General features: G+C 39.8%; 1 protein-coding gene across 2 annotated transcripts in view; it reads right to left on the reverse strand.

Annotated features, from left to right (window-relative positions):
- The window catches only part of MYOM1 (myomesin 1), an 80,055-nt gene that overhangs the window by 43,717 nt on the left and 21,888 nt on the right, over positions 1-14,450 (reverse strand). For both annotated transcript variants that reach the window (XM_074146195.1, XM_074146196.1), the window contains exons 6-14: positions 12,306-12,398; positions 11,267-11,355; positions 11,054-11,116; positions 9,345-9,509; positions 8,605-8,766; positions 4,933-5,074; positions 2,562-2,761; positions 653-709; positions 147-271 (exon numbers count right to left, since the gene is read on the reverse strand). In XM_074146195.1, coding sequence (XP_074002296.1) covers positions 147-271; positions 653-709; positions 2,562-2,761; positions 4,933-5,074; positions 8,605-8,766; positions 9,345-9,509; positions 11,054-11,116; positions 11,267-11,355; positions 12,306-12,398 — 1,096 coding nt within the window. The remainder of the gene's footprint in view (positions 1-146; positions 272-652; positions 710-2,561; positions 2,762-4,932; positions 5,075-8,604; positions 8,767-9,344; positions 9,510-11,053; positions 11,117-11,266; positions 11,356-12,305; positions 12,399-14,450) is intronic.

Genomic DNA, 14,450 nt, shown 5'->3' on the forward strand with positions numbered 1-14,450 from the left:
TTATCTTGATGAAGTATACAAGTTCTAGTCCTGGCCCCAGTTTGAAAGTCTCAGGTGGAAATGAAAGTTAACTAGAAGTCCAGAAGAGATGGCAAAACAAATGTAAAAGATTATCACAACATGATGCTGATTTTATCCAATTTTACCTTTTCTACAAAGTACATGATACCCTCGTGGCCCCGCTGTCCAGGAGGTTTCCAGCTAAGCACAACATAGTTCTTGGTGGCTTCAATAACTTGGAGGTCTGTAGGTGGACCAGGAACAACACCCTCTAAAGAACAGGGGAGAAGAATAGGAAAGGGAATTGCGATTTAATTCCTTCAAGTTTGTATCAGAATTAGTTCCATAATTAAAATACAGAAGCAGTATTAATATACCTTTGCACCTGATATTTTTTTTAAAATGCTGAATTAAAATTCATCGAAATACTGGTTTTAAATGTCCTTCTTTAAATTCTAATTATGTTTATTTGTTAGTTCCTGAATAATGAAACCTCACCTCGACAACCAAGTTGGGAGTTATTCAAGGTCAAGTGACTCTCAGAACCGCGAACTTTGGCTGCGTGCCAAAGTCCACTGAACTCACTGGGAGTTTTCTTAATTACTCACCCAGCTTCACATTAGACTTTTGTAGGCAAAAGGGCTGTGTTTACCTGCAGGTTCTTCCTCAGTGACAATAATCTGTCCAGTCCAGGGAGCAGAAGGGTGACCTGAAACAAATGTCAGAGGTATCATGGAAATGGGAGACTCCAGAACTTTTGAAATAATGAGAAAACTGACTTTTTTGTGGTTCAAAACTAAAATTTGCAAGATTCATGTGAGCTCCATGTTTGGTTACTGCTGTGACCGTTGCTCATGTAGCAAGCTAGTTACCCAAGCTAGTTGTAGGCTGACCAGCTTGAATATTTTAGACTGAACATTAGGAAAGAATTTTTCACAGAAAGAGTGGTCGGGCATTGGAATAGGCTGCCCAGGGAGGTGGTTGAGTCACCATCCCGGGATGTGTTTAAGAGACGTTTAGATGTGGTGTTGGGGGATATGGTATAGGGGAGAACTTTGTAGTGTAGGGTAGATGGTTGGACTCGATGATCCCAAGGGTCTCTTCCAACCTGGATGATTCTATGATTCTATGATTCTATTGAGAGCAGCTAAGCAATCAATATAGCTAGAAAATTTAAGCCACTGAAACATCTATTCCTTCCTGAAATGTCACTGAAGTCGCCTAGGTGACAAGCAGAGGTATTTGGCTCACTGAGCTCATCATTTTCAGAGAATTAACTTCAACTTTGTTTTCCATATTCTATTCATTTGGTGTAACAGCTCACTAATTCAAAGAACAGCCAAATTCCTGCAGGCTGCTCTTTGTCTCTTTTTAAGCACTTTCCCTCACATTACGAGCTTTCAAATCATGGGTCACAATCACAAACAGAAACTGCTCAGCCTGACTCAACATATCCGCTTGATATGACTTGGGTGGCTCTCTCAGCGCCTTTATGTTATCGTATTATTGCAGTTATGCATTGAGCTATTAAGCAGGTCAGTACACTTTCAGAGATAATTTTTGAAAATGCTATTCTCCACCTCCATGTGCTTTACCTTACGTTGGCTGATCTGTTTTGGAAATGCAAGCAGAGCGGGAGCGGGTGGTGAGAAAAGAGGAGGAGACGTAATGGGAATAGGCCTCCAAGACCAGACTTCCTCTCCTGAGACAGCTTCCACACTTCCCAGTGAAAAGAAGAGCCTCCCCTATGCTTCAAGTTTCACACGTCTGTCTGAGCACAATGTTTCTTGGTGGTGCCAAACCTCCTTCCTCCGGCCTTTTGTTTTTATTTTGAATGGGAACCGTGATCATCTGACTGCAGTCGGTAGCTTGCAGCATGATATACAGTAAGACATACAAGCTGGGACTGTGGGCACCCTGTAGCTTTGCATGCAAAACGCCTTCACACTGGACCATTTTAAACAGTAAAACTTCACAAACAAGCAGAAATAACTGGATTTTAGGAATATGATTTCAGCATACAGGTAGAGAGGTGGATTTGGAAGCAAAATTTCTGGGAAATTGCCAGGCTACAGGAAAAATATCCTTCACTTGTAAAATGTTAACTTTAAAGCAGAGAGCTTGGGATCAGTTATCTATTGGGCTACCCTGCTATTGTGCTGATGTTACTGCAAGACTTTGATCATCACATGAGCACAGAATCAGCCACCCTTGTCTGTGGCACAGAGAGAGACTATTCATAGGGTCTGATCAGCTTTTTTGTCAGCTGAACAAATGCAAGTCTCTTCAGGCAATTAGCTCTCCTGTGCCTTTTCCTCCCTTCCTGCAAGTTCAGAGCATAGCACCACAGCCAGCCATTTGAGCAGACAGAGCATTTTGTGCAAAGAGCACTGAGATGATTTCCTCTTGGCAAAGCAGTCTCCAAAGAGTATTTTGTTTTTGCATTGCTCCCTCTAGTGGGTTTTCGAAGGCTTATGAGTAGATAGTCATTATTATATTTTTTTTTTAATGAGTTGTGACTTCTTAAACTTTTCAGGCAACCTGCAAAAAGCCCATCTTACTTCTAAGCCTGGCTCTGTCAGCAGGATCCAGAGCAGCCACGGGCTCCGACACCCGGGACGGTAGGCTAATACCAGCTTTGTTCACAGCTCGGACTCGGAAAATGTAGGAACGGCCTTCAATCAGACCAGTGACAGGAAAACGAGCAAACTTCACGGGAGTCTCGTTGCACTGGGTCCAGTGGGTGGTGCCAACCTCACACCTGAAAAATACAAACAGCAAGAGCAGTGCTGGGAAGGGAAAAATGCAAACTCAGGGCACCCACCCCTTTTTTGAACTTCACCATCTGTTCGTGTTCATTGGCTGGTCCATACCAGTTTCGTCAGCAGCGTTTTATACTGGATAACATCAAAGCAGCTGCACCAAGGGGTCAGGGCTGAAGCACCATCTGGGCACGCACTAAATCCCTCACAGCTGCACCCCTTCTTTCCGGAACTGAGGAAGGGGCATGAGCAGAGCTCACTTCACTGTCTAAACCCTCCCGAGTATGCTCCGGAGAGTCAGCTTTAGGATACTTGAAGGGACATGAAATACGTGTATCTTTTGCAGTTGCCAGAAGGTGATTAGTTCATCTTTCATGCACAGTGCTCCACTGGACATCCTGCAAAATGATGGGCTTCATGGGACTCCGTTGTGAGTTCTGTGACCAGCCCAGCACACAGATAGCTGTGAACAGGGTTACAGTCGGGCACTCAGCTGGACCCTGCTTCAAACACCACTGGGGCTGCCAAGGGAGCCTGTGATGCGGTGGTTGCAGCCACTGCAATGACAGGACCCAGTGGTGGTGCTGGTCCCACCACTGCGGAGCCTCACACCTGGCAGGAGGCTGGTTTCTGGCAGAAGGAAGAGATAACCAGCAGCAGGGAGGGACCAGGGCGACTTCGGCGCAGCGAGCCAGGAGGAGCCTGCAGGGAAGGCTTCCCAGTATCCAGCAAGATGGTCAATGAACTAGCAGTTAGGGAAAGACTTCTGCGAGACATCTACTGTGAGATATCTGCTGAACTGAATGTTATGGTGCCTGCCCAGATTTCTTGGTAGAGACAAGCCTCTCTTTTCTGGGAATTGTTACCGTCTCACTCTGGGTGGTTTTGTGGTTCTGGTTTCTGCGTGGGGCAAAGGATGCTCGAGCTTTGCTTCTAGCATTAGCACAGACTGGTCCTGCTGCCTCGGGTGACCTGCTCACCCTGTGAGGCAGTTAGGGGCTACCCTGACTGAATATTTGGGTGCCTAAATACCTTCAGTGGGATCAAATACAGGAGAGCAGTAACACAGCTTTGAATTTAGGAGCACATGTAGAATAAAGGAGGTGAACACGAGAGAAAAAGCAAAATGCCATTTGTCTTGCAGTTGCTTTCAATGCTGACATCCCTCAATAGCCTAGTCTTAAAATGAGATATTATTTTTCAGAGTCTAGTTCTGTCTTTTGTTTAGGATTTTTCAATGAACGTTAAAGAGCTATAGCTTAGCTCTTTAACGTAGTGCTATCTAGTTACAGCAGCAACTGACACTCATAAATTATCAACCCAGTAACACTATATTTGAATTGGATGTACTGATGTTAGATTTGTTTCACAAAGCAATGTCTTCTTTTCAGACATATATCACTTATGTATATACCATGGCATAATATAGTGGGTTTGCATATACATATACATACCCGATGTTTGGGGTTTTTTTACATGCATCTGAATAAGCCCACGGGATCTCCATATTACTGATGGTGTATTCTGTTACTGAAATTCGAACAAATATTACCAGCTCCGAGAACTTCATTGCACACCTCAAAATGCTGACTGAATTTCTTGAATCCTGAGGTTCTGGAGTTCTGCCACAGTGTGACACATTCAGTGTTCATATTTTTAAAAATTATTTCCAACTCTTATCGTTGCAAAGAAAAACACATAAGTGTGATCTGCATGAAGGTTACAAGTCTAAGAGGTTGGAAAACAACAGCACATAAAAGAAGTTCAACTGCCTTTGAGATAATATTTTGCTTTCTGGTAGATGTTAGCTATTTGGAACATGGGAGGAGAACACTGAGGCAGAAGGAGCCACAGCTGCCCAATGAAGGAGCTGATCTTGTGAGCTACCAAACTGCAAAGTCCCGAGGCCCCTCAAGCCTTATGGGAAGCAGCGAGGGCTGAGCTGCGCAGTGTCTCACAGAATCCTTTGTATGTAGTTAAATGAAGCGGGATGTAATTATTTCCATGAAAATTAGATCAGGCCCAGCCAATCTAAAACAAAAAAAGTCATTCTCTTCTGGCCAGGAACAAGAATAAAAATAACAATGACCATTTTATCTCATGCTCTTCAGTGTGCTTTTAGTTAGCATGAGCAGCAATACAGATTCTCCAGTCCAGCGTGCTCACTGACCTGTCAATGAAATATCCGAGGATGGGGTTTCCTCCATCGACAGCGGGCTGCTTCCAGGAGACAATGACATAATCTTTGTTGGCATCTAAGCACTGCACATCCAGTGGTGCGCCAGGGGCTCCGGGGATTTCAGCATCAGCATCTATGAGGATTTCCAAATGTGAACCACAGTTCTTTCACAATTATTAGTCTTTAAGGACAGAACTCTGTTCCTACTGAGCCAAAAAAAGAAATTCCACTACTGGCCTCAAAAAGTATTTGTTTTTATATTGCCAGTGTTTTTCTAGGTTTTGGTTTCCTCTTTGCCACATTTACAAATGCTTAATATGTTACAGCATACTGTAATTGTGATTCACCTAGGCATTTTAAATAAAATTAGTAACATGCATTCTGGTTAGGTAGCTGCGAGAGACATAGCTAAACTAAAAACCTGGCAGACTATATATTTACCTGCTATTCTACTTAGGAGAAGAGGCTGATATCTTGCCTTACAGCCAGGCAATAGCTCAATCAAAAGTATTCACCCATTGGATATATAACACTGAATTAAATATCTTATCTCCACACATAGTCCTTCCTTGTTTGTTTTTGGTTAGCTATGAACTCCAATGGTATCAAAACCTTTTGAAGTTTAATTATATTACACATTCATTATCATTGCGGAATATAACCTTCATAAGGATGAGCATATTGTTCCTTTCAAGTGTTTATCACAAATCTGAGACTGCTGGTGTCAAAGGGCCTTGACTCCAGCATCAGCTTCTGGACATATCTTATCTAAAGCTTTAAAAAAACAGAGCACAGTGCTGGGCACTGGGGAATTTTACTATTTACACAGACAGAGTCTGATTTGTGAGATGGGGTTGTTTTCATGTAGAGAAAAATAACCTTTGCAGGAAGATCATATGAAAGACTTTCCAAGAAGAGAGGTCGTTTCTCTGCAGAATAACATCTATTTGTACAATTACATGTAGCATTTTTCAAGCCTGCTACTTCAAAAGAAGACCAGACTTAGATAAGAAAGACATATATACCTGAAGAAAAAAATATTTTGATAATAGATATTATTCATACATTCCATCTAAAACCCAGACTTCTTAAAAAGGTTTGATTTTTCAAGGCACTACAGGATTTTGTATTACAATATACAGTAATCTCTATTTTTTATGCTTCTAGCTTTCAGAAAAAAATGCCTCGTCAGAGTATTTAACATGCTTCATTAAGTAAAAAAGTACTCTTCAGGAAAAAACCCCACACCTTACACTGTGTCTTCTCTTATAGGCAGAGTAGCATTGCATGGAGCTTTTGAAGCTGTGCCAAAGTTACTGAGTTCAGGTTCTAATTACAGCTAACTCGATACATTTTTAAAAGCGATAACATACAGAGTAAGCAATCCAGTTAGCAGAACAAAATAATGAGAACATTAAGAGTAATAACAATATGTCTTCGGCAATCTCTGTACAAAAGGCTTTAATTGTCCATATTTACTCCTTGACTAACATGAGACACCACAGTTTCTTTCCAAGGCAGTCTGGGAAATAGCTGGGGCAACCAAGATTGCTGATCAGCCTCAGGGAGGCTAGAATTTCATCCCTGATGGCTTGCTGACAAGTGCTGACCTGTAGCCATGGCAGAAGAGTCACACAGGCTCTCAAAGCCCGTCTAAAGAGCTAACATTGAGAGCCTGATTAGTGCATCGCTCACCTCCACCAATACCAGGGGTTTCTACACATGACACAGAAAGAGAAATACTTGTGCTTAAATACTGTAGCTAGCCATTTATAACAAATTTGCTTACAATTTCGGAGGAGCAGGGAGGAATATGCTAGCCAACTGAGACTGTGGAGACCATTTAAGTAGGAATGTAGAACATAATTAATCTAATTAGAATTTGGCAAACACACTGATTGGCTAGTAAGATACTCTGGTGAAAGGGGTAGTGGGTTCACAGTCAGGTCATACCCGCGTTGCTAGAAGACGTAACAGGAACGAGGGTGATCATTTATTTATATGGCAGCACAATTTAAAACACAGCAAGAAAGACAAGACCCTATTCCTCGTCCCACATGCTCATTTCAGTAGACTCTTTCTTCAGGTGATGAAAACATCTGCTTCAGTCATATTTTCTGGGCAGGCTGTTATCTCACACAGCTCTTCTAGACTTGGCAACACAGTGCCATTCTGGGCATGGGCTTAGAGCCAAGAATTTCCAGAGCCTTTTGAATTAGCATTTCATGCTTCAGCTGCTTTTAGCAGCTGGGACAGATATAGAATCAGCATGCAACCTGATAGCCATGGCTCCTTTTAAAGAAATCTATCTCTAATAGAAATTCAAGGAATTCTATTAGAATAGCAAACACCACCCAGAGAAATTATATTTTAATTCTACACTTTGCTGCTTTACTTTAGAGAATCACAGAATGGTCAAGATTGGCAGACAATTCCAGAAATCACCTAATCCAACCCCCGGCTCAAAGCAGGGTCATATAAAGGTGGTTGCCTGGGATTATGTCAAATCAGGTTTAGGATATCTTTCAGGATGGAGACTCCGCAGCCTGTCTAGGTAACCTATTCCAGTGTTCAACCACCTTTACAGTAAAAAAAAAGTGTTTCTTATGTTTAAATGAGTTTTCCTGTATTTTAATCAGTGTCCATTGCTTCTTGTCCTGGCACTGGGTGCTACTGAAAAGAACCTGTCTTTACTCCTCTCCATCAGGTATTTATATACGTGGATAAACTCCCCCTATGTCTTCTCTTCTCCAGGCTAAGCAGCTCCACCTCTCTCAGCCTTTCTTCACATGAGAGATGTTCCAAACCCTTAATCACCTTCGCTAGACTCACTCTAATGACTCCATGTCTGTCTTGTACTGGGGAGTCCAGGACTGGACCCAGCACTCCACGAGTTTCACCAGCACTCAATAGAGGGGAAGGATCAACTCCTCAACCTGCTGGCAATGCTCTTCCTAATGCAGCCCAGGGTGGCACTGTCCTTCTTTGCTACAAGGGCACATTGCTGTTTCATGTTCACCTTGGTGTCCACCAGGACCTTCAGAGTCTTTTCTGAAAAGTGGCTTTCCAGCCAGTCAGCCCCCAAGCCTGTACTGGTGCATAACGTTATACTTCCCCAGATGTAGACCTTTGTGTTTCCCTTCCACTGTATTTTTTCCTGCATTGTGTTAGGTTGGTGGTTGGAATCGACGATCTGAAAGGTCCCTTCCAACCCAGACAATTCTAAGTTTCTATGATTGTGCATTAGAGAGAACCCCTCAAATGGTGCACAAAAGCTTGATCAAAAAAACAGTGCAGTTTGGCTAGCAGTGAGGTGGTTATAAAAATACATTTTTAAGTTTTTATGTAGATTTTTCCTCTTTATGACTTGTGTTCAGTCATAGCCTGAAAATAAGAAAGAGTAGTGAAGTTACATCAATATCCTAAATTTCCTCCTCAGAATGCCAATGTGCTTTAGAAGTCTTCTAGCACGTGACATCAAAGCTTGAAGTGTGCCTTCAGTTTTTCAAAATAACAATTGGAAGCTATGTTGCTAGAATCTATTAATAGAAAAGAATTATTCTCATCTTATTGGAAAAAAAAGGACCTAAAATGGCTTAGACTGATTTTGTCAGCATTTTCCTCATTTCTATAGTGACTGTTGTTCACAACACAATATCCTACCTCGAACAAAGACATAACTACTGTACTCTTCATAGTAGTCTCCCATCACCACTCGTAGAGTGTATAGACCTTCATCTTCCTTGTTTGCATGAGTCAGTGTTAATGAAGCTCGCTCCCCGCTCCAATGCATCTGGACCCATTTGGATGGTGTAATAAGAACACCTAGAAATTAGAGAATGTCATGATGAAAACTAGTTGGATCTACTGAGGAATAGATTCTGAATATGCAGAGTAGATATATTGGAAACACACAAGAGACCATTCTTATGCAAATTTGTCTTTGAAGACAATCATAAATTACAGTTAATTCTGCTTTCATGCCAATTTTGTCTTCATTTTCAAATTGTAACTTCAGAGAGCAACAGCTTTTTATCAGCTCTTGCACAACACATTTGTGCAACTACTTAAGAAATGTGTTATCATATAAATAAATAGTAAAAGCTATGTGGGCTATGTAGATGGGCTACATATATGTTGGTGCTGATTGAAACGCTTCTAATTTAATTTTTTTTTAAGAAAGAAAAAATCCCTAGAAGATGTTTTCACGTGCTTTGTCTGTTTTCTAATTGTGGTACCATTTCAAAATACTAATTTAAAAAAAAAAATTAATTGAAAAAGAGAAGATATTACTGTTCAGAAATCTGAGAAAGTGATGACCAAATCATAACATTCACTTGTGTTGAAATAAGTAAAGATTTACGTGAAAGAAGTTCATATTTCTTATTGTCAAACATTCTCACCATTTCTGTACCATTCGATGTCTGGTTTGAAGCGCTTGATGTCAGGATTGATGACAACTGTGCAGCCCAGACTCATTGTCTCACCTTCTCTCCCAAAGGCTACGTCAAACTTGTCGACAAAGCTGATTTCAAACCTGGAAGCATAGCCATGAGGGCTAACACCAACTGGATGAGGGAAAAAAAATCTGGCTGTTTACTTTTTCTTTCCTCTTGTGATGAGAGTAGTAAGTAAAAGTACCCAATGATTATGAACACAAGCTGAGGTAAAGTTTAATATATAAATAGAAACAATATATATTCAGCCATCATATTCAGAGGTAATTGCAGTGTCAAATAATGCAACACCTTACTATGACAGAGAATCAAATATTTCTTTAGTCATATAACTCTAGTTCTTACAGCTAGTTCATTATATCAGGGAGAGGCTCCTGCAGAATTTCATTCCAGAATTTCCAAAATTTCAGATCCAGCATTTTATAATTTTATCATAATGCTTGTTTTATAACTTAAACAGACTTCTATTTGTGATTAATGACAATAAATAGAAGGTCAAGCTGATCTTTAGCTTATATGGCTCTTTTCTTTCTCTGTTTTAACTCTTAAGTTAAAGGCAGTAAGGGCAGTCATGTGTCCACTCAATCTTCATTTTTATAAGTTAAATAAGCCTTGGGGGGAAAGGGGGCACTTAATATAAAACGACCTACCCGGGCATTCAAGTAGCCTATTTCTGTACCTGCTTCTGAATTTATCTTTTCTGATGTGTGACCTGAGTTATGCAGTATTCCAGACAGAATATCCTAAGTGCCTTACACTTGTGCTGCATGTACATGTCACAGGGGCTTCCATATTTCTTTTGAAAACAGCTCAGCTGACAAAACGTAGGGTCACAGTTTCCTCAATGAATATATGCAGGTCATCATATTCCTTTCCCATTACCAAGTGATAAATCCCAAATTATATTAGAAACTTGTGGCCTTGCATTTTGTAATGTGGTGCATAATCTTGTTTCTATTATTTCACAGCTTCACTATATAAATGACATCTAGTATGCCTTTTCAGCATATGCATCATTCTATTTGTGCTGCTACAATAAAAGAAATGTCAATAAGTCTCAGCTGTCCTTCCATGCACTGGAGCCCTAGGGTACTTCACACATATCGCATGTGTGGGTGGATTGTCTTACCATTTCTCATCATGGAATTATCTATGCAATACTGTAAATCACTTCAAAATGTGAGGGTTCTGGGAAAAACAAACTACAATTTTGACCTTGATATATCCAAAATATTCAAATTGGATTCTGGCTATTTGATCTTTTCTACGCATTTTCGCAATGCATGGAATCGCATAGCAGCACACAAGAACTATTAAGTCAGCTACTCTACTTACACACATGCACCCCCTAGGTTTTTTCCAGACCATGTTTTGCAAGAGATGAAGTGTTTCTCTCCATGACAGATTTTATCCCACAGCCAAGGGCAATATTAAAAGGATGTTTCTTATATAAGCAAATAGCCAGAGATCCAAAAAGCAATGCCATTTTCCCCTATGGGTGAAGCTAACATCACCTGAAATTGTAGAGCTCACTGCCTTTGTAAATCAGATCTGCTTCCTTTTTAAATAATGCTACAAAATATTCTGCTTAGTCTCTTGTCATGATGTCACAACTGTAAATGGATGTGTCAAACAAACATAATATTGCAACTTACGGCCCAGAGGCATGGAAACAGTTCCGGCATGCAAAAGACTTGCATCAATGTCTCCTTTGTACCCTAGACAGAAAAAGAGCAGTCACTATCACCAAGACGTAAAGGCTCTCGGAGCCACAAAAATGAAATTGTTAATGTGTATCTTAAAAAAACCAACAAACAAACAAAAAAACAAAATCCAAAACCACAAAAGGAAATATTTTGCAAACCTACTCTTTACCACAAGGGAAGCATAAGCCGAAATTTCTCCTTTTACGTTCATAGCAGAGGCCCGATACTGAGCAGTGTCATCAAAATCACATCTGAAATGATAGAAATTATTAGGCATGGCACCCCTTTACTCCTTGGCATACAGTCTCCTATGTTTTAGATCAAAAAAAACCCCAAAACCTCAGAAATCTGCGTATAATTTGTAAATAAGAAAAAGCTTGGGAGACGGATACACCGGACACTGGACTGATTGTAGCCATTAAGTTTTTCTCAATGTTAAAACCCCAATGTTTAAAATACACACACATGTCTGTTTTCAAATAGCACTTGCATATTTGAAATTAAGAATACAATGGAAGTAGGAAAAAATCTCTGACAATATTTATCTAAGTTATCTCTAAGTTACCTCTAATTTACAGTCTCCTATGGGGAGATGCATAATGTGGAAGCTTTAGAAATGGTAGATATCATAAAATATTTTCAAAGGGCGCCTACCAGTATCTAAATTGTCAAATCTAAATTGTTGCTGATGGTCAAATTAGGTGATTAGATCTCATGTTTTCAATGTTTTTTAATGTGAAGTGACTGCAAAAATTTCCCATTTGGAGGATGAGTACTCTTAAAGATCTTTCTTGTGTGTAAGTGAGGACATCTCATTTCTGTTTCTTATTTCAGTAAGAACCAGGAACTTTGCTATATTTGAAAAACAGTTAACTCGCATGTTTTTACCCCGAACTAGATTTTTCTTATGTTTAACTGTACTCATGCAGCAGACAAATGGAAAAAGTAATCACAAATGTCCCACATGTTTCTGACTCAGCCATAAATAGAATAATAATCCAGATAAATTATGCAGGTATATTGCATATCCTGTACTGAGGAAAACCAGAACTGCTTCAACATCAAGTAGACAGCATTTACCTCAGCTGTACAAACTTGATATGTCTTACATCCCCAAGAGACATGTTCACATTTTGCAGGTCTCAACCTATAGCAACATTTCAGCTTAAGCTGTTTGTTAAACTATCTAGTATTCCCTTACGTGGTAATTTCCAGTGAGTGCAGCCCATATCGACTTTCAATGATATACTTGCCAGGGTGAGTCTGTACATTGATGGGCACGTTGTTTTTGTACCTATGGAAAACAAGAGAAACAGTATGTCACAAACAGAAGTGTATAATTATATACCTTAAAAGGTCACGTGCTTGGTGTTTGAGATAGAACATAAGTTTCTGCTTGTTTCTCCTAGATAAACTGCAGTCTAATTTCCTGGAAAGACATTATTAAGACAATCTTAATCTTAAGTCTTTCTTTTTGACCTGCCCCAGGTGAATTTTATTTTCTAATTAAAAGGAGAAAATAGTATTGAACAGGGTGAAAACCAACTTATATTACCACGAATTTCAGGTTACTGCTTGTAAATGAATCAAAGAGCCACATGAGCAACACCTCAGAGTTCTGTGAATTGCAAACAATGAAAATTCTGTAGCATCCTTACCTACTAGGTATTGTACACCCTTTGTCTGGTTTGCATATTTTATCTACTTTTAAAAGCTGCATATTCACAAAAAATTTCAAGCTGAAAATTAACTTTTTATTGTTACTTGCATAGCTAAGTTGGCAGAAGCCCCAGTGCAAATAGGGTTAGATTGGTATGAAAAAAATTGATGGCAAAGTGCATTGCAGCAAGGGATCTGGCAACACCTGTACTACCAAAAACATCTCTGCCTTTACAAGTATACACTATAAGTGTTTTCTGGTATAGGTATATATTCAGGTAGGAAAAGTTTACTGCTCAAAATTCTCAGTAAGTAATTTGAAGGAATGGACCAGTACTGCTCAGTAGCGAGCTGGCACTGCTAATTTCAGAATTTATATAAGCAGCTTGAGACTCATGGAGGGAGAGTTCAATGGTTCATGGTCGATTCTTCCTCAACAATAGTTGTATTAAAAGCCACTCATTCTGGAAAATACATGCTGTAACCAAGTAAATGTTCGAGTGAATCCTGTCTTAACTGAACACTATTAATATGGAACAAACTGGCGATATGAGTCTAATAAAAATAAACACTGAATTGTGTTCAGTACCTTTGGGATTGATATCAGGTCTATAAAGAAAGTGTTCCCTAAGATAATGTCCTCCTTTAGCATAGCTTTCCCTGTGCTCTGTAAGTTGCGTGTATAAGGGAAGTGGAAATATAAATCATGATAGATAAAAGTTTCTTCATCTCTTACTTTGATGTAGCTTAAATAAACCCTTCTCTTCGTAAGTCATAACAGATATCCAGCCAAAGAGCTTTGTTTCTTCATTTCAGATTTTAAAGGTCAGTTCTCATGATTTTCAATCAGGAAAGACAACTGCTCTGCTGTCAGTAGCATGTCCCACTTCATCAAACAAGTCAGTAATAAGCGATTTGATTTTTACCAAGAATATTGTTAGTTTAATATGTCTCAAGATGAAGCTGTATCCACAATAAATCTGAAAATTGCCTTTCAACAATTTCAGTGTTGTGGAATAAAGAATATTTCCCTGACTACAAATATTTGGGCAGAGTAATACAGTGGGATTTTTCCAAGTGCCAAAGCGAGCAAGGATCATAAAACCTAATGCTTTTCATCCTGATCTTCCTCTCAGCAAGATGTCTATGAAAAGAGACTCAATGCAGGGCAATACCCTCTATCCCAGACTTCAAACAGTTGCAGAGATACCTGACCTCATTACAGGTCTCTTACTGCATTATCCTGACTTACAGCAAAGAATAATACATGGGTCCACTAAGAGTAAATCCATTCGCCACCGCTCTTCATCTCATCTGTGGAATGGTGCCCCGCAGGCTGATATGCCGAGGAACATCTGGGCGTCTTTATATTCCATGTACTGTGTCAAATAGTTTAGAAAATAGAATAATGCCCTCGGTTCCTAATATTTTCCAGGGAATATGAAATCCTGTGAGAGGGGACTTGACTCTCTAATTTCTTTAACTTTTCTCCAAAGGGTCAGGCAACCCTTGGATCCTGTTTTTAGGGAAGTGGCACGCATGTCATGTGGTGCTACTGAATGCAGAAACAAGCTAAGTCAAACAGCAGCGAGAAGACTTTCACATCTCTTGTCTTCATTATCAGGTTAGTAAAAAATAATTGATTCAATTTTGGCTTATTGATATTCATCTATGAAAGAATAGGGCT

Source organism: Numenius arquata, chromosome 4 (assembly GCF_964106895.1).
Source record: "Numenius arquata chromosome 4, bNumArq3.hap1.1, whole genome shotgun sequence".
NCBI classification, from domain to species: domain Eukaryota; kingdom Metazoa; phylum Chordata; class Aves; order Charadriiformes; family Scolopacidae; genus Numenius; species Numenius arquata.